Here is a 24,686-nt window from a genome sequence, read left to right as displayed (position 1 = left end):
AAAAGAGCATTTCTGTGAACTTTGTATGTGTAAATGACTCAAAGTAAATGCTTTGTTATGATAAGACTCATACAGCTCTCAGTAAAATAATGAGTCATATTAGTACGCTCTATTCAAGGGAGAAGGTCAGTCAGCGGGTTTGGGATTATGGTTAATTATTAATGAGGTGAAAGCATGAAATATTTAGCCAAAGAAGAAGTCAGAAAAAGGCTGTTAATATCTGTGAAAAAAATCTCCTCTCTGTGATCTAGGAAGTCCCGTGGAGTGAGAGTCAAAAATAAAGAATCATGAGTGCATTGAAAGTTTGTACATGTTTTCTGTTTTTCCAAAGTGGAAAGTTTCATTACAAGCATAAAATTCAATGTTCTATTGAGGAAATAGTTGAAGATTGTCAAAATTTCTTAAGTACCTTGATGGGGGGGGGGGTCACTACATAATGTTCCAAAGACACAACAACTGGACATGCAATGAACTTTGAAAAGTTTGCACTGTAATGTTGAGGGTATCATTTGACAGTCTTTGACAAATGCATTTGGCATTTGGCTTGAAAAAGGCAGCTTTTTCTGCTTGTTAAGCATGAACTTGCATGTTTGGACAGTCTTTAATGGAAACAGCTAATGCCAGGAGACTAACATTTACACAGGAAGCTCCTATTGGAACAGGGAGCTTTTTCTGCCTAGTTATCATGAGTTGCCCTGCACACGACATCTTTGGTTCTGTGCCTTTTTATACTTCTGCACTTTGTAATGTTGGCTTGGCTCTGTTTACCTCTCAGCATCTAATCTCTGATTAAAGTAATTGAAACAGCAGTAGAGATCTTGAACTCAATGAGCAATATGATACTGTAGTGCTGAAAATCTAATGAGTGCAAGGTTACAATAGGTTTTATCATACGTGCGCTACAGAGGGTTTGCTTGTCAAGGGGCAAGTAGGTGTGGTTTGCAGCTTGTTATGTAAGCACTTTCCCCTTTGTTCAGACTATGATTTGCTGAATTTTTCAGTTGCCTGTCCTGGGTGAGCTGAAAAAAAGGAATATATCAAGCGTCGACAGACTTAATAAAAACACTGCTGCTTTAAAGAGAGGAAACTCTTGATCAGCTTGGACATTCCTACTGCTGCTGCCTGATTTGCTCCCTTTAGCCATGTGGCTTTACAATATTTTGCTGAGTTTTACTCTTTAGGGGTCTTTCTTTTTTTTTTTCCTGTTCCTTCTGATGGCGGACTTCCTCAAAAACAGGAAGCCACAGAACCTTCCTCCAGGACCGCAGGCTGCACTTTTCATTGGGCTGAGTGTGGACAAACATCCACACATTTATCACATTTATTTATTCCATAGCTGCTTTTTGCTTTGTATATCTTATCAAGTGTGAGACATAAATAAATAAAATTGTTAATACTGTTCCCTACATCCCCACCTATGAATATTGTGGAGTTCTCTTCTGCAAAACTTTGGGGCTCACGTTGTTAACAGTACAGCAGCCTCTCCACATATAACTTCTGACACTGTCACACTGTTAAAGACTGAAAGACTTCATTTAGGTTCTTCTTTAAAATGTTTTTCTCCCATTGATCTGCCTGAGTCTATGTCATGGACAAGAGCTTCAGAATAACCAATATGTCCCTTTGATCACACACCGTTCCACCACATATCAATTGAAGCTTTTCAGTCTGTATGTTCACAGAAGCACTGAAACTGTGTTAAAGGCACAAATGGTTTCCTCGTGGCCTCTGATCCTGTTTGATCTAAGAGTCGCATTAGTTCAGTGACTAACACATCTTACTGTGCTTTTGAATTCAGGCAAAACTGGTTTTGTCAATGTTTTTGGCTCTGAAAACCTTAATGTGTCACTCGCTATCCATATAGTTGCTCTTGGTGGCATTGTCTTCGCTTCAAGTTCTTCTGTGGGGAATCTTGGACCAGGAGTTGTGCTTTAACTCTCACAGAAAACAGGTCTCTAGAGGTTTAATCTTTGTAATCTTAAACCTTTTCCCAAAGTGATGCTGAAAAACTGGCCCCATCCCCACTGGATGTCCAAATAATTTGCTGAAGATCTTTTAGTTGATCCAAAATTCTTCCGCAGGAGAATTACTAACTGGTATTTCCGAAACAGATTGCAATTCTCCAGTTTTGACCTCTCTACATTGGCCTCGACATTTAATGGCCAGGCTCCAACCTGTCTGAAAGTCATCACATTGTTCCCCCAGGTGATTTTTTTAAACTTCTCCTGTACTTCTACACTTTTGATCTGCTGTGTGAATACTAAAATATTTTACTTTTCTGCCATCTAGCTGCAGGTTTCAGAACAACCCACAAAGATGCACAATATGTCTGTCTACATACACAACAATCCCTTATCTACTTTGCTCGTGTTCATGCTGAATGACTACTCCACTAATTTGTCATAAGCTCACTGGGAAGTTCAGAAGGATTTGTCGACAAAACTATCAATGATATCAACGTCATCACTCCTTTCTTTCACTAATCTAAGTGATGTTTTTCTCTATCCAGCCATTTGGCGTCATCATTTTTGCATGAGTTTTGATCCAAAGAGACTTTAATTGCACATTTTTCTTTTTCCCTCTGATAGCAGACTTCCTCAAAAACAGGAAGCCACCAATGTTCTGCTGGCTCTACCTTTCAGTAGAAATATACTGTGTGGGGAAGGCAAAAATCCAAAAGAGTTTCTAGCCACATTCAGTAGAGACTTTGGTTTCCATAATCTTTTTACTTTCTCACGTCAGGATGCATGTATCGAGCAATGGTGAAACGTGGAAGAAGCAGCGATGCTTTAGTGTGGGGAAAAGCACCATGGAACAGCGTGTCTGTGAGGAGATTTGGTACCTGCAGGAGGAAATACAGAAGGACAAAGGCGAAGTGGAGGCTCTGATGGGGAAAAAATTAAATCCTCTTTGTCATAAAACTGAAACATTAAAATAATTACACCGTGTCCAATATATGGTTAGCTCATAATCCTGGGAAAGCTAAAGCTAAAGGCTAAAAAACATGTTTCCTCCTCTTCCGGAGGGGAACTTTGCAACCCTGCAAGCCCCTTCAGCAATGCAGTGTCCAATATTATTTGCAAACCGGTGATGGGGAAAGGATTTGACTAGATCGTGCTGAAGTATCTGTCTGAGGCTATTTGGCTGCAGGGGTCATCAAGGGGGTTCAGTAAGTCAATGCCATTCCACTGGTTTCTGACAGAGAGATGGCTCTACGGTGACTGTGGGAGTTAGTGATAACTGACTGAGAGCTGTCAGAGGTTTATTACAGGAGGGAAAAGGGATGTTCAGGATACAGGTTTTTCTCATAAAAAACTAAAACATAAAAAAAAATACAACGTGGGTGGTGTGCTACCTCCTACAATGAGATGACAAATTTCCTACCAATTTCCTTTTTTTTCATAAAGATTTTTGTAAATTTTTGCTCATAAACACTAAATCTAAAACACTTCTGAGACTGATTAAACAATTGTTAGTTTTATGTGTTTGGTCATAAACCAAATAGCTGAAAACTTTGAGCTGACAAATTAAAATATCTACGTTGCTTATAGCGGAGAGCGGGAAAAGATGAGCCAGTGGCCTCGTGACCACTCATATTCCGACCACCCATGTTTTCTGCCTGAATATAAAAAGGAGAAGGACACGGCAGGAGGGATGTGCACCAATTTTCTTTAAATATGTATATTTTTTGACTGGTCAAAGTAAAATTTCAGTATGTCAGATGGTATGGCTTTCAGTATAAAACCAATCCTTCTGGCTCAACCATCCAAGATATCAACACCAAGGACAGGGAATCTGCTAAACAAAAATATCTCTTCTTCAGAGGTGTAATGACTACCAACATAGAGCTGTTCCCATGAAAGACATAAATGCACAGTTTGTCTTTCAACCTAAGATGCAGGTAAATATTCAGCAAATCCTCCGTCAACTTACATGTTTACAGAGATTCGTTTACAAAAATATCAATTTTAGAATATCAGAAAATAGTTTCAGTGATTTCTTTGGACTTTGTAAGCAACAGAAAACCGCTATCTCAGTCAATTTTAGCTTTACATGGCAGCTCCTTCTCTTAAAAAGGCTGTTTTACTTTTTCTTATTGTCACAGTTTAGGGTACTACTTTTCAGCATTCTCTACTCTGCATTTAGCTACTAGAGGCCTGACTCAAAGTCACACACTTCATATCTGCCTAAGATGTGAGTCAGCAGAGGAGCCGCCCATCTCTAACTTGGAATGAATGATGTGGAGAGAGGTCCCTGATCAGTTCCCTGCTCCTTTCCTCTGTCACTCTCCCATCACAATGTCGTTGTGTGACTTATGTCAGTGGTTTACTCTGAGATGGACGTTATTTTTTATCTTAGCAGTTCTCCTCATGGTATATTTTCTGAACAAAAAGGATCCGCCTTCCTTTCCTCCAGGACCACCGGCTCTCCCTATTTTGGGGAACATCTTCAGCATTGAGTCTAAACAGCCTCATATCTACCTCACCAAGGTAAGCTGGGAGCATCAAGGCATTGCTTTACTGCGATTGCTTTACCCGATACTGAAATAACCCACACAAACTGCATGTTCGACAGCAAGAAAAATAGCTCACCAGCTCTAACGGCCTTTCCTCATAACACAATCCCTGCTTTATACGAGTTAGAATGTAATGAATTAAAATAAAGTATACAGATATTTTTTTGTCTGTCAAACATATTTTAGAAATAAAAAAAAAGATTAAAAAGCTGATAAAGATTGGCCATATGACAAAATATTGCACTGAATGCATCTGTGCAGTCACATGCTGGACAACAAGCCACTTATTCTCCGCTTTTGCATCCGCAGCTTGCTGATGTTTATGGGAATGTGTTCTGCATACGTCTGGGAAGACACAAAACAGTGTTTGTGTCTGGGTGGAAGATGGTGAAGGAGGCTTTGGTTACACAGGCTGACAACTTTGTCGACCGGCCTTACAGCCCCATGGTGACCAGGATTTATTCAGGGAACTCAGGTGAGTCGCACAGCTGTATAACTGACACGGGCAGTTCATCAGTACAGAAGTAGTCAACCTGCCACCAGTACCTGAGTAATGTTTGCTTTCTTTCTTTCTTTGTCAGGGGGCCTTTTCTTCAGTAATGGGAAGGTGTGGAGGAGACAGCGGCGTTTTGCCGTGGCCACGTTACGCACCTTCGGTCTGGCCAAGAGCTCCATGGAGCAGAGCATCTGTGAGGAGAGTCGCCATCTGCAGGAGGCGATGAAGAAGGAGGAAGGTTGACAACAGAAAAGAGACCAAAATGTGGGGGAATGGAAGCAAAATACACACATACTGTCCGGTGGCTAAAGACATGTCCTCTGTTCAGGTGAGCCCTTTGACCCTGCACCACTCTTGAACAACGCTGTGTCCAACATCATCTGCCGGATTGTTTTTGGGAGACGTTTTGACTACGATGACCACAACTTCCAGAGCATGCTGAAGAATCTGACTGACATGGCCTATCTGGAAGGCTCCATATGGGCTCTAGTAAGGCACAAATCAAGCTCCAACACATCAGCTATAAAAGGCAATATCAAACCACAAAACCAGAAGGCAATCATTTTGTACAATTGATTAAGTCAATGAGACGATGAGAATACCGAGATACCAAAAAGTTGTTACTGTGTCAATTGAGGGTTTCATCTTACAGAATCAACATTGTGTAATTTCTTTTTTAATTGCCTCTCCTAACAGCTGTATGATGCATTCCCAGCACTGATGCAACACCTGCCGGGGCCTCACAATGGCATCTTCAGCAGCTCCAAATCCTTGGAGGCCTCTATCAGGAGAGAGATAGAGAGACACAAGTTGGATCTGGACCCCAGAAACCCACGAGATTACATTGACAAGTTCCTAGTGGAGGAAAGGGTATGGTGCTCATGTTTGGATAAACAGAACAGTTGCAATGCGCAGAAGTAATATTTAAGAATCGACTCTTTGCCTGCCCCCCCCCCCCCCCCCCTCCCCCCTCCCCCCTCTCCCCTCTCACTCTGCTTGACAGCACAACAAAAACAGTGACATGGGCTTCGAGGAGGAAAACCTGGTTCTATGCTGTCTGGATCTGTTCCTGGCTGGCAGCGAAACCACTTCGAAGACTCTCCAGTGGGGACTGATCTACCTCATCAAGAATCCTCTCATCCAAGGTGGGTTCAGATAAGAAATATTTTTAATAAGAAAAAGATAAGGGCGCCAGAGGGAAAATATGTTGAAGATCAATGTGATTTGCCTTTTAGACAAAGTCCAGGCAGAAATAGACAGGGTGATTGGACAGACCCGCCAGCCCAGCATGGCAGACAGACCCTGCATGCCCTACACTGACGCCGTCATCCACGAGATCCAGAGGATGGGGAACATTGTTCCGCTCAATGGGCTGAGGATGGCTGCCAGAGACACAACACTGGGAGGTTACTTTATACCAAAGGTGCATCTCATCCACATACATATATATATAGATATATATATATATCTATAAATATAGATATATATATAGATATATATATATAAAGGAACTGTATAGTTATAGCAGTCAATCGCTGCATGGTAATTAGGATTAGGATCTATGATTAATTAATTAACGATTATTTTTAATGTTTTTTTCTTTCTTTTTAATGATTTTATTGCCTTCTTGGGATTTTATGTAGCTGTAAAGCACTTTGAATTACCTTGTGTACAAATTGTGCTCTATAAATAAAATTGCCTTGCCTAATTAGAAAACCAACAAAGGGTTTCGTTTGAAAAACATATCAGCAACATGAGCCGACTCTACATCAGCTGCAAACAGTTCCTTCTGGGGATTTATAATGCAATTCATCCCAGACCTCTCCCAGTTCATTTCACAAATGTCTGTGGGATTAAAAACACAAAGCAAAAGTTTGGTCCTGAGCGCTAAATTGTTTTAATTAATTAAAGGCTCTCCGGCTGCTGATTTGTCTGGATTTGGTAAAATACTTGTTCAGAATGAGCAACTTAATTTAAACTTAACTTAACTTAATCATCTTAATTTCATCCGTTGATGAAAAGCCACATTTTCCAGCTGTCAGTAAATGCATAAAATACAACAGTCTCCGGCTGAATTTGACTTGATTAAGCAGGTTTCATATTTGTATCTCTTACTAAAACAAGACATATTAATCCGGATCTTTGTGTTTCGATGTGTGCAGGGGACCGCTGTGATGCCCAACCTGACCTCTGTGCTCTTTGACAAGAGCGAATGGGAAACCCCGGACACCTTCAACCCTGAACACTTCCTGGATGCCGACGGAAAGCTTGTTAGAAAGGAAGCATTTCTACCTTTCTCTGCAGGTAACATTCACATTCAAGTGATAACACAATGCACCTGATATTTTTTTTATCTTTATCAACTGCTGAAAGAATTCCTTTTCAGAAATGAACCGCAAGGCAGCGGATGCCGTGTGATTACATGATTATAACGAGAGTTCTTCTTCCCAGGAAAGCGTGCGTGTCTCGGTGAGGGCCTGGCAAGGATGGAGATGTTTTTGTTTTTTGTCAGCTTATTTCAAACGTTTCACTTTTCCACTCTGGATGGAGTTGAGCTGAGTACAGAAGGAATAACTGGAGCAACACGCACTCCGTACCCTTTTAAGATCTTTGCAAAGACCCGCTGAGCCTTGCAGACTCTATGCTATAGGACCAGATGCTGCAGGAAAGGTGGAAATCTCTTCAGCGTGTGTGTGCATAGAATTGTGGCGAACATTAATATCATGAATGCTTTTTACTGGATGAGAGCTACAACATAAAATTAAATGTGTGACTGATTAATTATAATTTTTCCAACACACAGCGTTCACTAACCAGCAGGCACCAACCAAACTCAAGTTGACCAACTCTAACAATCCTGTTTTGATGGATATGGACAAATTCCCACCAAGTGAAACAAATATGACAAGAGATTTCAGACTTTTGACTCTGCAGGTTAAAGACAGAATTTATGGTAGGATCTGGATCTATGATTTGTAAATGCTGTTTTATTTAGGAAGACGTGGAACCTACTGTAAATAAACACCAAAATGTTTGAGGACGCCGTAATTCTGGCTCATCTTTGGAACCAAACTGCAATTGACGTAACTGAATATAACATGCAGGTTTAGAAAATGTTTTTATTTATTCACAGAAAAAAACAAATCCTTTCAAATGTCATCTTTTCTCAAATTCCTGAAAAGTCATAATGCCTCTTTTGTTTAGAATTCATACACAAACATATGACACCACCTCTGTGGTTCCTGTGCTGTGCTAAGATAGATTGTACTTATTATATAAATGACTCTGCATTTAAAATCAGCAACCTACAAGAATCATTCACTGCAAAGGAAAAATTAAAGCGACATCTATTTATCACACATGGCAAAGCCAGGATAACAGAATTCCTCTTTAGTGTTGCTGCAAGTGCAAAGTGAGAAGGCAACGAGCAGCTTCTTTACGCAGTGAAACTAGAACCATTTAACTTAAACTGTGCGGCATCAGACAGCCAACAACTAACAAAAACAATAACCACTTCTCATCAGTGCTTTTTGCCCTCAACTGACACTCAAACTCCACCACCTAAAGACACGGCTAACTACAATGATAAAAAAATGAACAAGCTACAACTTGCAGGTACTGTATGAGTGCTTAACCTGGTTCTCATGTGTGGATCAAAAGCTGGTGTTATCATGTTTACATCCCAGCTGTACAGTTTGTAGTATTCATCATCTTGATTAATTACGTCTAAATCAGATTCAAGATAATCAGTGAATAGAAAGGCCTGTCGAGCTGTCACTGAGAGCATGCTCCCAGTGCGTCACTCTGTGGAGAAATAGAAAAGAACCTACGATAAACCATTCCTGGCTTCACCTTCTTTAAGATTTGTAAAATATATAGTATAGTAATATCTAAGATACAATTTGTTGCTGCAGCACCACGAGTGTTGATAGTGTCGATAATATGATTTACAACATTTTAACAGCTTCAGAAATGAAAGGCTTATTCTGTTTTGTACAAAAAAAAATAAATCGAAGTGCCTGATGTTTGATGCTTAAAAGTTGTTGGTGGCCAGCACCAAATATGACAAGCGATTTCTCAAAGCACAGTCTCTCCTTTGTTCAGTCTGCTGCATGCGGACATTCATAAGCATCTCCTTCCTGACAAAGTACAACTGAATAAAACAAGAGCCAAGGCTAAACTGATTATAGAAGGTATTCAGCTGAGGCTGCAAATGGAGAAGCAAAACCACAGAGCTCAGTAGACATTCAATGCCAAGTTTACAACTGGGAAAACGCTTTGGCGGGTGAGGGGAACTCAGGGGTTAATGTTCTTACCAAGGCCATCTTTCAGGCTAATGTACAGTTGGACAGAATGCTATAACCTCAGCTGGGTGACCTGTTCGCTGAGTGAGAAGTAGGTGCTCCTTGATCTCAATCAGCTTATCCTTGACCTCTCCCCAAAGTGCTAAGAGCAGATGTGTTTAAGGTCACTTGAAAGGGTGAGCGAGGGGTGTCTTTTTTTTTTTTTTGCCTTGTTTGAGTAAGGTGACACATTTGGCTCAGTGACACAGTCTATTTGGAGGTAGAGGCAGGCACGCTGACAGCAGACGCCCGTCGCGGGGCATTTGAGACTTGCCGCTGCTGCGTCAAGAAGGACTGACCAGGGGACAGCATAGAAGGAGTGCGGCCCCCGAGGCGAGATTCAATGCCCAACTTCTGAAAGTTCAGACTCTGAAGACAGAAAAAGTTTTTGTGTCAACGCTCTCATAACATGCAGCACAATTTGACTGATTAATGATTTTACTATACCTTGTTATACCAGGCTGTGACAATCAGTTTCTCCTCATTCTCTCTCAGTCTGGCCTGCTCACACTGACGCTTGGGGGGAAAATCAGACATATATGTTAGATGTGAAAATAGTCCCTAAAAAAAAATAATCTTGTCGCATGTTCATATTACAAACTTTAGTTGAAAAGCGGATTTACCTCAAGGCTAAGAATCTGTTTGTCCCGGTCGGCCAACTGGTTCCTCAAAGCCTGGATCTCAGCGGTGGCAGGATTAAGCTTAGGGTCCAATGCTCGTATTACCTTCAAGCAAGAAGGAGAGATAAACAGTACAGCATTGATATTGCGGTGAATTCAACCTCAAGTCAAAGGGATCAATAAAACCAGTCCCACATAACTCACATTGCGAGCTTTCTCCAGGTACATCTTGTACCTCTCTTCCATAGCTCGCATGTCATCATCTTTCTTCTTTAAAGCAGCCATCATCTCATCCAGTTGCAAGGCTTCAAAAACAAGAATTCATGAGCCAATTTTTTCATTTTTGTGTTGTGTTGGCAGCAATCTGCGATGAACAAACGGGAAACTTACAGGTTTGAGTGTTGTCAGGCTGAAGGTCCTCCAGCAGCTCCTTCTTCTTCATGATTTCGTCCTGAGCCTCGTTCAGCTGGACCCTGAGCAAAAACAAGCGCTTTATTTCCCTCTACTGACGAATACACAGATAACTTTACAATTCTTGCACTGCCGCCCCTGCAAAAATCCAAGTCGTACACTCACATGTGTGCATCCAGTTTCCGCTTCAGGTTTGACTGACATAAAAGAGAAAGAAATTAAATCCGGTCAAAGCAATCAATTCTGGATGTCAAAAATAACCAACGAAAACACTGTGTGGGAGCTCTAACCTCTGAATCACTGGAAAACACTCACTGAAAACCCAGTGGCGTGACTTTCTTGTGTAATACTTTGCTATCACAAAGTCTAAAAGCTTAAGATTAACTCTGTGGGAAACACTTTCTCTGTTGGTGCCAGTTCATGTTGGCACACTTACATCATCGGGTTTGGCTGCCTGACTCTGCAGAGCCTTCTGGAGGTCCTCAACCTGCTGCTGCAGCTCGTTCATCCGCTCTCGGCTCAGTCTGGAGATTAACCCACATGCAGAGGGGGGGGTTGACATGGAGGAAGAACGTTTCAGTGTAAAAATCTCCAACAATCCAACATTAACTCTGTTAACCTGTTCTCGGTGTCCAGTTTGCTGCATGTCTTATCAGCTTCCTCCAGCTGGGCCTGCAGAGTGGCGATTCTCTCCCGCTCGCAATCCTCCTGCTGCACCCTTAGCATCTTATTCTCATGCTGCAGCCTGATAAACTTCTCCCTAAACAATTACATAAACTCAGTGCTCGTACACCCCACTGGAATCAAAAGGATAGAGGTCATAGAAAGTAAAGTGATAAGATATCACCTGTATTCAATGGGTATCAACTCCGCTGCCAGGTTATCATGGCTGGGGCTGCCAGAGGGAAGCATCCCTAAGTGACAAAACATTAAGTGCATTTAATTCCAAACCAACAGGGCAAATGTAAGCAGCGTCCACGCTGCCAGATGACTGTCCAATGAGGTACCTGATTGAGAGAGCTGGATCTGTTGAGCCTGGGTGCATCGCAGCTCCTCATTGATTTCCTTGAGAGAATCCCTCTCAATGATCATCCTCTAGCAGAGAAATTTTTCAAAACAGCAGAAAACTGTCAGTCAAGAGTTTCATAACACCAAATATTTACTTCCTGTTATAAATTACCTCTTTCTCCTTCATCACAGTTTCGTGCTTCTCCTCCAACTTTTTCATCTCGAAAGCCAGGTTGTCGGCTCGTCTCGTCTCCTCGGACAGCTTCCTGTGAAGCTCCTGGACCTGAAAAAAAAACACGCCTAAAGGAACACATGGCGACACATACATTCCTTTCTCCCAAGCAAACGCAAACAGATATTAACAACACAGTCTGCTGAATAAAAATATGTAGTATTTCCCTTTAATTATGCGCTTTGTTCACTACATACCTGTCTTTTGTACGTTTCGAGCTGGGCACGGGCAGCGTTGGCCTTGCGCAGCTCCTCCTCCAGGCTGACAGTGTTTTGCATGTAGGTCATGTTATTCTCCTCCAACAGCTTCATCTGCCTCTTTAGATCACCAAGATTCTCCAGCTTACGCTTGTAAGTTTCCACCGAAGCCTCCAGCATCACCACCCGATCTGAGCAGTTCCTACAGGAATTCAACACAGTTAACAGTCAATGCATCTCACAAGTGTTTCAGTGGACGCTTCAAGCTCACAGGTGAAGTGGGAACACAACAGAGATGTGGGAAAATTTTGCCTCTCAAGTGGATTATTGCATATGCACATAGCTAGAAGTAGAAAATATACGGTATAAAGGAAGCTTACTCCAAATCCAAGAATTCAAAAGTGCAAAACAAAGCTACATTTTTTCTGCCAGAGAGGACAAAAAAGTAAGTGTGTAGAATTGCTTTTTTTCCTGCTTTTAAGCTAAAACATCATCATTTGTACAACTATTAGATCAAATGAAGGAGGTTAGATCTTAATACTGTTGTCTAGTTGGATTTTATTCATACTGGATCCACTTGTGTACCAATGTTGTTTTCCTATCATCAACATCAGCATATCTTATTGATTAGCTCCACCTCGACTGCTACAGGGGTGCTGGGATTTCCTCCCCCCTATGAGTGACCCAGCTGTTAGCTGGTCTCCATCAGGAGGCACCAGAAGTTTTGTGCCTGCATAAAGAGCATCCTTGAGCACAGCTTTTTGATCTAACGGGGTTTAAATTCTTGCATTTTGCATTGAAAGATCATACTTTTCTAGACATGACCAACCTACTGCAGTCCCCCTCCCACACACAGACACAGACACAAACCTCAGGACATCCAGTTCATCTTTGAGAGCCCGAGATTCCTCTGCCAGGCTGGTGAGCTCGTCATTACGATGCTGAAGCTCAATCAGCTGCTTCTCCAACTCTTCACAGTGGATCCGGTAGTCATCCTTTGCGGCCTCCAGTCTGGGAGAAGAGCATGCTCATAAGAGGTTGGGTTTTACTGTAATGAGGTAGCTGAGGTCCATTCAAGAGGAAAGTGACAAACCTGAAGTTCTCCTCCTGTAGTGTCTCCAGTTGTTGCTGCAACTGACTGTGTTTTCTCCCTGAGGGCGTGCTTGGGTCGTCAACTGTGTCCAGCTGATTGGCTCGGTCTGTTAGGACATCATTCTCAGCCAATAAGCTGTTTCGTTCCTCTTGAAGAACACCCACCTGATCAGGAAAAATGAGTTGTGAGAGCCGCTCTCAAGAGCAGTTTGACGTTGGAGTTAAGGTGCAATAAAGTCAGCAGGGACAAAAAAAAAAAAGAAAGGGGTTCAATTTTCTCCTGTTCAATTACTGCATGAAAAGCAGAAAAGTCCCATCTCAGCATCAAAAGAAAGACCCATTCCAGTACAAATAACTCTTTTCCTCCCCCAACTGTTAAAGCGAACGGTGCAGTTAATCCATGCTGGAAGCAGAACACACACAGAGTGCACTTTAAGCAAACATGTTAACATACAGCTGGTTAGTTTTCCTTCTCATCCATTATGAACAAGTCTATTTCACCAGCTTTGAGTTTTAAACACTGAACTATTAGTTCAAGGTGAACATGTCATTTAAAATCCTGCTCACAACATCAATCTAAATGCAAAACAACGAGGATCAGAAAAAGTGTATAAATCGGAGTTGGCACCTTTACGAGGGCTGGGCTATATGATTGAAACTCATATTGTTGTAATTGTAGTAAATGTTTTTGAAATAACTTTCACTCTCATGCAATACAACCAGCATTTCTCAGCTCTGTAATAAAATGTATCAAACTAAAGCATTTCCTTTGGCTTCAATTCACATGACCTATGAACAATTCATAAGCCGTTGAGCATTTAATATTTTAAAATATTTTGATGTTGCTTTCTCCTAAAGGTGGTTATTAGAGCAGACAGATGTTCAAACAGATGTTCAAAAGTAAATTACTGTTATAGAGCTGAAAATCATCAAACATAATCTGACTTGTGTTGAACAGAACCCTGATAAAGCCATCTGTTAGCTGAGTTAGAGCAAACATTTCAGCAGCTGGTTTAGATGCGTTTAGTTTTGCCCGACGATCAGCCATGTTGGACTTACCTCACTGCGCCAAGAGACGAACAAGACGGGGGACAGATCAAATCAATCTGTCGAGAGTCCAGTTGAACAGTTGATCAGTGCCTATGCTAAGTTTTAGTCTGCCTGCACGGTGCTGCATGAGGCCCTCTAGCAGCAGCAGAGTACGGGCTGGATGCCACAGTGGAACCAGCAGAGCCCAGACTGTAAGCCCACAGTCATTCTGCCACAGCAGCTCCAGACAATGGACCCAAGCATCACAGCGAATTACACAACTTCTGTTTAAACTGTACTAGAGGCATGCATGTGTGTATAGACACGCCAGTGTAGAGAGCTGAATGGCTGCAAACTTACGAGGTGTTACTGACACTAGCTTGAAAAAATAAAAATAAATAAATCAACATGTATTTTTCTGTCGAATTTATCATTTGCACCGAGTGAGATTGTGCATGAGTTCTGTATTCACCTGTATGTCCAGCTCTTCACAGCGTTGGGCTAGTGCTTCTTTTTCAGACAGGAGTTCAGCCAGTTCCTCAAGGGCTTTTTTTAGCTGAACACACAAATCAGAATCTGAATTAAAACACATTCACATGCACAGTTCAGCTGCTATATTCAAGTCAGAAGGCTCATAAAGTTCTTATACACTTTGTTTATTTATGTGCTATTTACAACCCTAATTACAACTAGCTACAACTAACTTACTGACTGTACAGCCTCCTTAATCTAATCTATTTATTTATTTATTTATTCTGATCTGTTTTTGTATTTGCCATGATGGCTTTTATTCTGTATTGTATCTTCTGTCTTTTGATACCCTTTTCTGTACTTTTTATCCATGTTTCCATGTCTGGAGCACTGTTGTCTCTGCTATGTTCACTGTCTCTGTTGTTGTCCTAAATGTTGTCTGTGTGTGTTTAAGCAGCCAACTCTTTTAACTGCAAGTTACCTAACCTAACCTAACCTAATCAAACCAAACCTAACCTAACCTAACCTAACCTAACTAAATCTAATTCCAAAAACAGCTGAGACGCGGTGCAAAATGTAAATAGAATCATAATTCAATTAAATGCAAATCTCGTAATCTGTTATTTTAATCACAATATAACACAGAGAACATTTAATGAAAAATATCTCATCAAGAATTTGGAAAGCACATCTCAATAAATTAGGGGCAGGGTTAACAAAAGGCTGCAAAAGTGAGTAGTGCTAAAAACAAACATCTGGGGAATACGTTGTGAATAATTTGATTAATTGGCATCAGGTCAGAAACATGATTGGGTATTTAAAAAAAAAAAGTGCACCTACATATCGTGGAGCAATTTTAGAATAATATCCCTCAATGTAAAATTGAGAAGACTCTGAATATTGCAACAGCTACAGCACGATATCATCAAAACATCCCCAAACTCTGGAGACCAATGCGCTCAAGACATGACAGAAAATCAATATTTGATGTCTATGATCTTCAGGCACTCATTCAGCCTCTGTCATGGAAATCCCTGTGTTAAAATTGGCTTTGTTCTTAGACATTATGAATGTAATAAGTCTCAGTAACTTTCCAAATGACCTTAAGTGATGCAGGAGTAGAAAGACAAAACAATCAGGAAAGTCTGGGAAACCAAGGGCAGATTGATACACACACATTATTTGAATTCCTCAGAGACATTATTTGGGTTAGTACGATTCATATCCAATCACATTTGATCAACAAGGGATCCACCGTGAGAAACTATGAGATATATATACGAGGTGTAACCGGAGATACGGGGCTCTGTCTGACGGATTCTTGCGAGGTCTGTCAGACTGAGACCAGCGCTGAAATACTGCACTTGTTGCCAGACCAATAAAGACTTCATTTTCACTTGAATTACTTCGGTCCGTTCTTGAGCCTCCTACTAAAAGAATCGTGTCTAACAAATGGTGCCGTGACACGAGGTTCGAAGGCTAAAGGACCACCGTGCCGTGCGACCGACCCCCATCCGAGGGAGGACGCCTCGAGGTGATAGGAGGGACAGCTTTTTTCAGACAATCAGGCGCCAAGAAAAAGGTGAGCAGAACACCACTTAATGACTAAATGTGAAATTTCTGCATATTGAGTAACCTAAATGAAGTTGTCTGAATTAAGTTGTCCTCTGGTCATGGTAAATCCAAGTGTTAATGTACTGTCTGATGTTTGCATTGAATGGTAACACGTGAAGTATAATACACATAGTCTCACATAGGGATAGTGAATAAGTGTCCTGACAAGTGAATTCGAACAAATAAAAGACAAGATAAATTCATTTTATAAATGAATATCCCAGTCGGGGAACTTGTCTTCAAAATTTGTTTCCGTGCACTAATAGCTAAGTGTGGCCGAAGTAGTTTATAAAACCCCAAAATTAGGTGGGTCATCTAAATAAATAAATAAAATTAGTGGAATTCCGACACGGAAGGTTTCTCCTCTGACGAAAGTTAGAACGAGGGATTGAGACCTCCGGAGTGCGAAGCGGTCTATAATCCCGAGACATAGTCGGTCTGACAAGAATAAATTTATACTGTAGGACACAGGGTCAGATTTTTTCATTTTCATGCAACTGTGGGGTGGGGTTCGCCGCTCGAAGATATTTGACTGCGCCAGCAGATCTCGAGTGGTTTCTGTTCAATTTTGGGGTTGGTATAGATAAAAAGGGGGGAGAACACGTGGCTGCGCGTGCAATACGGGTCGCTTTGTTCGGGGAAATCAGTATTTTTATGGTGTGACCCAAAGTTTTGGAATAAACAAATGCTTTGATAAGTGGGGTAACCCCGAGAGGTGGAGCGCACAGAACACAGCGTTCTGCGTAGAAGTTTCTTCACTACTTTCAGCATTTGGGCAATTACGTCTTCCATATAGGCTACTGAATAACACGTGTATAACTTTCGAAAATATGTCACAAAAAATTGAATGAAAGATGGAAGAAAATGGTCCCGAGGAGAGAAGTAAAACGAGGGACAGATAAAGGGGGATGACAGACGTCTCCTAACTGGTTGTGCTACATCTCAAAAGGTAAGTGGCTCTTGCAGTTTGGGGGGTGGCTGCTAAAGTCTTGCTACTGCTAATACAAATGTGACACAATACAGAATATTACATTCCTACCTCAGTTATTTGACTGAATTAGTTGAAATGATAAAATCACTTCAAAAGTGGGATTGTTAAAATTGGCTTTGTTCTTAGACATTATGAATGTAATAAGTCTCAGTAACTTTCCATATGACCTTAAGTGATGCAGGAGTAGAAAGACAAAACAATCAGGAAAGTCTGGGAAACCAAGGGCAGATTGATACACACACATTATTTGAATTCCTCAGAGACATTATTTGGGTTAGTACGATTCATATCCAATCACATTTGATCAACAAGGGATCCACCGTGAGAAACTATGAGATATATATACGAGGTGTAACCGGAGATACGGGGCTCTGTCTGACGGATTCTTGCGAGGTCTGTCAGACTGAGACCAGCGCTGAAATACTGCACTTGTTGCCAGACCAATAAAGACTTCATTTTCACTTGAATTACTTCGGTCCGTTCTTGAGCCTCCTACTAAAAGAATCGTGTCTAACACCTGCATCAGGAAGACCTCCAGAAATCATTGTCTGTGACTGTTGAGCAGCTAGAATCTCATATCAGAAACAAAAAGGTCCAGCAACTGGTCTCCTCAGTTCCTAGACGAAGGGGTGCTACTCGGAGATAAACATGTTCCTGTCCCAACCTGACTGAGATGTGTTGCTGCTATCAAATTCAATTTAAGCTAAGCTGATATTTCTGCATGAAATACTTATATCATATTATACATATAATTAGGATTCTAAGAAACGCATACATTTTTCATGAGAATTTTACAGCAACGACATTACACAAACCCATTCAGAGGGAAGTAACAACTGTAGTAATAACACTGACCTGCTGTTCCAAGTCCCCTGAAAGCTCTGCTCCAAAAGGGGCTTTGATGTCTTTACTCATAAGCTGAAGAGGAAAATGGATGTATCACACACACTGATTAAGAGAGCTGCAAAGCCTCGACGTCATTTCAACAAACAGTATGCAAGCACACACTCTGCCCCCCTCCCTCAATAATGACTGTTGCAGCTGAAATCCCTCTAAGAAACTCCAACACAGGTTACCCAAAACGGTACAACTGCTTAGGAAAGTTGTTCTGGATGTGTCTAATACCTCAAATCAGTAATTAAGGAGAACTTGAATGAACTGACCTCCTGGATGGCTGTCATGACAACATGCTGAACTGACTCCTCCAAGGTCATGATGATCTGAATGTATTCTGCCAAAATAAAGAAAGCCAAACACAAAAAAAAACATACATATTTTCATATCCAACTTCTTAATGCAACACTGTGGACAATGGTCTCTCAGATCAGCCTTTAGAACACATGTATGCTGTGGATAGTTCTGTTCCAGCATCCAGTTTGTGTAAAGAATTTTTATGTGACATTACAAGCAGTGGCATACCTTGTTTGCGCTCACATCTGACAGCACAGCCCAGTATGAGCTGCAGGAGCCTGCCCAGCTGCGCAGGGTCTGAATGCTCGGCCACCAGCGACAGGTCTGGCAAAGGAAACTCTGAGATCTCCTGGGCTAAGACCTGACAGAACAACGACAGACATAATGCTCTGAGATAAGCTTGACGAGCAAAAGACTTCCTGATTATTGATACACGGATACAACACTGCAAGTATAAGACGCAGTTTGAGCTGCTAGGTGTAATCTGATATAAGATGCGCACTGTACTGCTCTTTGAAGTGCCTTAAGATGAAATTTGTTGTAATTTGGCGCTAAAATTGAGTTGAATTCCCTCAGGCAAGTCTCACAGCGGCTTTGCTTTAGGTGGACAGTGCACACTACTTCCTAGCTCTACTGCAGAGTGTGCTTCCACCAATCATCAAAACAAAGGGGACGTGCTGTATTTCATACCTCATTGTAATAGTCAACCACCATCTGAAGGATCTTCTTCAGATTGTTCATCTGTGGAGATAAGTATAAATGATTATATTTCTTTGTTTATAATAATATAAATTAAGAGGAAAAAAAAAAAAAAGATCACAATCCTCCCAACACAACATATGATCATGCAGACTTTTCAAACACACATGAGAGATAAGGCCCTTCTCAGAGCAGTTATTGAGTTCTCACAGTTAATAATAAAATGTAAGCTTAATCAATCATTCAAACATTTATGTTTAACTATGGGTCTTTATCCCTGAAAAAGGCCAAGAGGGGAGGGGGGAAAGCAGCAGCACAGAAAACACCAACTGAATTCAAGCGAAGGAAAGAGAATGACAGAATCATTCTTACAGCTGACGGATCTCGATGAACATACATGCACACATTTCACCAGAGGAGTCAGAGCGCAGGGTCAGAGCGCAGGCTAAGGCAGAAGCAGCGCCACCGGAGCAGGTTGGTGGTCAGTGTGAAGGACAGTTAGGCAGGTGTGGAGCAAACAGAGGATTTAACACATGGGGGTTCAGTAAAATAAGAAGAGAAAGTCAGTGAGGACAGACAGTGGACAGGGGACATGGCGGTGCTTTGTACCTTCAGCCTCCAGTTGTCATCAACATCTGCTTTGATACGACTCAGCCATCCATCAGAGAACCATGCTGGGTCTCTGGAGCACAAGAAGGGAAACACAAGACTTGTACCCATGACCTTTTTTTTTTTCAGAAGAGTGACAAATCAACTGTGATTAATTTGTTTACAAACTGCTTGATCGCTAAACAAATCCCAACTCTTCCCTTGGACTTCTTGGTTATAATACACATCGGGCATCCTGGTGTGGTGTGAATTACTCAAGTCTTACAAAACTAGCGGTAAAGAAATAATGCACATGTGCTCCCTCACATCTGATGCAGTGCCTGTGACATTGCTGCTCCAGTCGTGAGTTCCTCCACTGTTGTGCAGGGTGCAGGAGTGTTGAAGGTCTGGAGCTGAGTGGAAGACAACACATCATCATCATCTTTACGAGCGTTTGGGAACAATGCACATTGCACATTTGGAATAAAAAAAAAAAAAAAAAACAGCACCCTGCACCTATCAAGCTATAACTGAAGATTCTATCCTCAGTCTTACATGTGTTCTAAGTTTTTGTTTATTGTAGCAAAACTCAGAAAAACACAGCAAAAGCAGAAAGGTGAAGGTGACTTGATGAATGTTATAGTGTAGAAAGATGGGGACAAGAACAGGGACTGCACGTGACAGTCATACAGAAAACACAACATCTAAGTAGAGACAAAGACTTCCCAACTTAAGAGGAGATGTAAATTATTCAAACTGAAGCCACAGTGTAGTGTGAGTTGTCCTCTTCTAAGTTGCTTTTCATTAAACAAGAACCGTCTACCTGTGTCCTGCACACACCATGCTGTTTTATAGGAAATGCCAGATCCATCTGTATATAAAAGACACTATGATTACAAAAGTACTTGATGGTCTGGTCCCTTAGTACATCTCTAACTTGGTAAAAGTATATATTCCAACCGGACCTCTCAGGTCATTAGGGGAAGGTTTTGTAGATGAACCCAGAATTGGATCCAAAGATCCTGTGCGTGCTTTCAGCTACTGTAATCCTGTTCTCAGGGAACAAGCTGCCAGTTGATGTGATATCTGTCACACCTGCATCTGCGTTTGAAACCAAACTTCCCCAACATCACAATCCATTAGTTAATTACCGTCTCTGCATGTTCTGGTGAGCCCTGTATGTGTAAGGGTTCATTTTGCTGCGTGATATGTTCAACATGACTGATGTACACTGGATTTATGAATAAGATTCCGTATTTTATTGGTGCTCTCATCGTTCACTGTGTGATGTTTTTTTTTTTGTTTTTTTTTCTCCTTGTAGTTACGTTTTTGTATAGAACTATGAGCTGTGTCGTTAAATGCAAAGCGCATTAACATGTAATGAAATGAACAGAAAAGTGTTTATGAAATGGTGTGTTTTCTGTCTCGTGTTTTGCACCTGAGGTTCAGTGACGGAGAGAGATCGAGAATGTTGTGTTTATAGATACAACAGCTGGATGTCAGATAGACGTGGCAAAGGATCTAATTGATAAACCGCCTGTGCTACTGTTAACCCACTTGATAGCAAATAAAATTAGGCTTTCAGCCATGTTTATCTGCAATAACACTTGTTTATTTAGTGAATGTATGTATTACATTTAATCGGTTACATAATATTCAAAAAAAAATCCAAAGAGCAAATATTCCCCGTATTCTCCGGCTAATTGTATTAGCAATCTATGGCCAGCAAGGGTCAGTTAAACCTGAGTATATTGCTGCCCTTATAGATGCCGGATGATGACTTCATGATAAACTGCCTGCAAAGAGGATGTACGGTTGTTTCTCTCTCTCGTACCGGTGGACTGAGACTGTTGCTACAGAGGCTCTGCTTGTCAGGTTGAAATAGCGACATTCACCAACAAAGTGGACTGCTTGCCCTACCTCACATTAGCTTTATTTCCCTCAGCCACGGTTTCCACTGAAACACCAGCGGCTACAAACAGGTGCATTAAATAGCTCCCATGATTTCGGCGACACATTCACTTGAACAAATAAACTTACCCATATCATAAGGCTCTCGACCAGTGTCGTTTTGCTATCTTCCATTTGTTCCCCTTTTGGCTAAAAGCTAAAATATTCTCCTCCACCTGTCAGCAAAGCTCTTCCGCTTGGCTCCTCTGCATTTGACCTCACCTGCTGGCAAAGGTAAATTTCTTACGAAAGATACGTAGTTGTAGGATGAAAGAGGATCTTTCCGCCGTAAAAGCACGTAAAATGTACGCGAATGGCGCAGCTACTTAGCTCTGACGTTCACTTGCTTGAAAGCTGGTTTAGTGTAAAGCGAGAGGGGGCACAAATCGGATCCAATCAGTATTGAGCTCACTAGAGATTGACAGCTATAAATCCGCACTCTGACCAATCAAAGAAATACATTTGGATTTCGTGGGCGTCTTCATTATTCAGTCAGAACAACAAATCTACTCTTCTCTGCTTAAAAAATCCTCAGACAAAATTATGAAACGTGAAATATAAATTAAAATACTTAAATATTGATTAAATTAATTCAAATCTAAAGTGCCAAAAGCATGTTCGAATGTGATGAAAATCTACTGAGCCAGCATGTGCATGTGGGGCCCATAAGGTTTAAATTTGGGCTGCAGATAAGGGTCCCAGGTGGGTTTGTCCGCAGTTTCCACGGTGGCCTCACCTGTGTTTGCCCATATGGGTTTCAAAGTGCAACTTGAAGGGTTAGGGGTTAGGGTTACCCTAAGCCTTAAATTATTCCAAAGGCAATACAGATAAACACATCACACAAAGTAAAAGAATGTTCACGTTCAAATTGGCTAAATGCAAAGTCCAACCAAAGCCACACAGCAACTTGAAACCCATATGGGCAAACACAGGTGAGGCCACCGTGGAAACTGCGGACAAACCCACGTGGGACCCTTATCTGCAGCCCAAATTTAAACCTTATGGGCCCCACATGGACATGCTGGCTGAAATCAAGCATAAAGTAAATCCAGATACATTGACTTGAAAAATCTGGTTTGGCGCACAGCAAACGTGGCATTTTTGTTTCAGTTTCTGTCACTCTCAACTACATGACCCATACAAAAAAAAAAAAAAAAAAGAATTACTGTAGGCTACACTCAGTTTAGTTTGCAGCAGATATAGCTAATACTTTTGGTATGTTAATCCCTTTAGCCATATTTAAAGTTATGGGCAAAAACAACAAGAAAGATAGTATTTCCTGTTATAACCACTGAACCCAAACAGTCACTAAAATCCTGGTAGCATGCCAACATTCCCTTATGGTCAATCATTGATGAATATCATAAACCTCCTCGTGTAATCCATTTCACGTGAGGGTAGGTGTGACATCAGAATCAAATTTGGCCTGCTTGTTGTCACTTTAAGATAAGAAATCGTACGTGCACATTCTCACTCATGCAACAGTATGGAAAATTACACAATTACATAAACCTGTGGTTCACACAACCAAGGACTGAGTGTAAATCACTGAGTGTAATTGTCATATCAAGCACTACTGAAGTGAGTACATATACTTGCTGAGGCCGGACCTTACCCTAACGGCCTGTGGGAGCACCCTCTGCCATTTTTAAATGTCAGTGGGTGGGCACCTTTGTTTTATCTCCTCATATCTGCCACTCTGAGACATTGACCCTATCTGGCAGATGAAGGGTATTTTTAGATGACCTGAACCAGCTTCTATATGAGGTGCCAGTGTCAATATCTGTCAAGATATTTCTGGACGGTGGGCCTTGATTAACTCTGAAGGTTGCCACATCTTTGCTCACAGTCAGATTTTGCAAGAGAATTTCTTTTCTCTCTTTTGCTGACATTTGATTCGCTATCAGCTATCTGACCAACAATTTGACACGTTCATTTTAAATGCAGTGGGACAATTTCGGAATAACAGAAGCTGTTGAAGTTGCATGGGTATAATATTTATGCAGAACCTTTTTCTACATTTATGTAGCAATGTTAGAGACACCATGAAATGATCTAAATACACGTCTTAAACATACTGGTTACTTAAGAGGTCAGACCATTCCAACTGCATTATGCTGCCTTCAACATGTTTAACTGTGGGAATAGTAATAATAAGCTGATATACATATATATAGTGCCCGTTCATTCTCACATATTAGAAATTGTGGCCAAATGCTTCAATCTTTGTTTTGTCAAATGAGATCGTTTTGCCTCTTATGGTCTGAAAGAGACGGAGATTCACTGTGGCGCCTTTTTGGTAAACTGTTATCACGCAGTAATGAACCTTTTTTTGTGAAGAACGTCCTTACAAAGAAATGACTGAATTCACACTGAGAGGAGTCTGAAATAAAGTCTTACAAAATGGGAAAAACCTTACAAGGGTCTGAAAACATTTTCAATACTTTCAGCACAATCCTTCGTTGTAAGCAGATACTCGAGGACCATTTCTGGTAGATTTCACAACTACCAGTTTATGGTAAGTGAAATGTGTGAACAGGGTTTTCGGCAAAGTAAACTTTAAGTAAATGATTGGCCAGTTCAGTTTTTTCTTACCAAACACAGTGTGGGAGGAATCTTTTCTGCCTTTGAACTGGTCATGTGGCCCAAATAGTTTGCCTGTGACCTGAGTCAAAGGACAAATGTCTTCCTTACTGAAATAATTGATCTTTACACAAATTTTTTATTTTGAAATTTGACCGTAGCCAGGTATAAAATGAAGAAAGTGTGTTTAAGTGTAGATCCTGTGAATCACTTCTCTACTGATCTGTCTGCAGCACCTCTCCTTTTATGCAGATAGACTCCAGCTGATATTGAAATGTATAGTTGATCATTAACAGGCAGCATGAATTTATTTTGAGAAGTCATGGTGTCAGGCAGCACTTCAATTCCTACGAGAGAAACAGAGACTACCTTTACTCCTTACTCAACACAAATCTCAGTCCAGGTGAGTTGCATTTTCTGATTATTTTCTCCAACATATGCGGGGTTGTGGTCTTTTCAAAGTGACTGAACTTAGATTGTTAAATGTCTGTTTTGTTCCTCAGACACAAATGTCCCTGAGAGAATCTTAAGCACACTCTGAACCAAAACATAAAGCATTTTGAGAACGTCGTATGCATGTGTAGCACTGTTTTATAGTGCATTAATTATCTATTGTTGTCAATGTCCATCTGGACGACCTGATAAATGTAAATGT

General features: G+C 41.1%; 1 protein-coding gene and 1 pseudogene across 1 annotated transcript; one reads left to right on the top strand and one right to left on the bottom strand.

Moving 5' to 3' along the window:
• Positions 1–165: 165 nt before the first annotated feature.
• On the top strand, positions 166–7,691 carry LOC142400269 (cytochrome P450 2J2-like; annotated as a pseudogene).
• Positions 7,692–8,117: 426 nt separating this feature from the next.
• Positions 8,118–21,742, bottom strand: hook1 (hook microtubule-tethering protein 1). Its single transcript, XM_075485034.1, has 22 exons — positions 21,539–21,742; positions 19,826–19,911; positions 19,520–19,592; positions 18,902–18,952; positions 18,440–18,572; positions 18,184–18,251; positions 17,876–17,938; positions 14,417–14,500; positions 12,917–13,080; positions 12,694–12,834; positions 11,824–12,025; positions 11,567–11,677; positions 11,394–11,481; positions 11,234–11,300; positions 11,006–11,146; positions 10,823–10,910; positions 10,552–10,583; positions 10,366–10,448; positions 10,180–10,280; positions 9,979–10,080; positions 9,803–9,871; positions 8,118–9,724 (listed from the first exon to the last, which is right to left on the bottom strand). The coding sequence occupies exons 1-22, from the start codon at positions 21,581–21,583 to the stop codon at positions 9,566–9,568; spliced, it is 2,151 nt and encodes a 716-aa protein (XP_075341149.1). The 5' UTR covers positions 21,584–21,742; the 3' UTR covers positions 8,118–9,565.
• Positions 21,743–24,686: the final 2,944 nt, after the last annotated feature.

The sequence above is a fragment of the Odontesthes bonariensis genome, chromosome 15 (assembly GCF_027942865.1).
Source record: "Odontesthes bonariensis isolate fOdoBon6 chromosome 15, fOdoBon6.hap1, whole genome shotgun sequence".
Lineage (NCBI taxonomy): Eukaryota > Metazoa > Chordata > Actinopteri > Atheriniformes > Atherinopsidae > Odontesthes > Odontesthes bonariensis.
The sequence above is the reverse complement of the archived record's forward strand: the minus strand, read 5'-3'. Positions and strand labels throughout refer to the sequence as shown.

What these genes read in the sequence shown, in the direction of transcription:
- hook1 (XM_075485034.1), bottom strand. Translation starts at nt 21,583, where the DNA reads ATGGAAGATAGCAAAACGACACTGGTCGAGAGCCTTATGATATGG. An exon ending in CTACAGGAGGAGAACTTCAG is followed by an intron (nt 12,835 to 12,916) that starts GTTTGTCACTTT and finishes CTCTTCTCCCAG; the next exon opens with ACTGGAGGCCGCAAAGGATG. An exon ending in GATGAACTGGATGTCCTGAG is followed by an intron (nt 12,026 to 12,693) that starts GTTTGTGTCTGT and finishes GAATTCCTGTAG; the next exon opens with GAACTGCTCAGATCGGGTGG.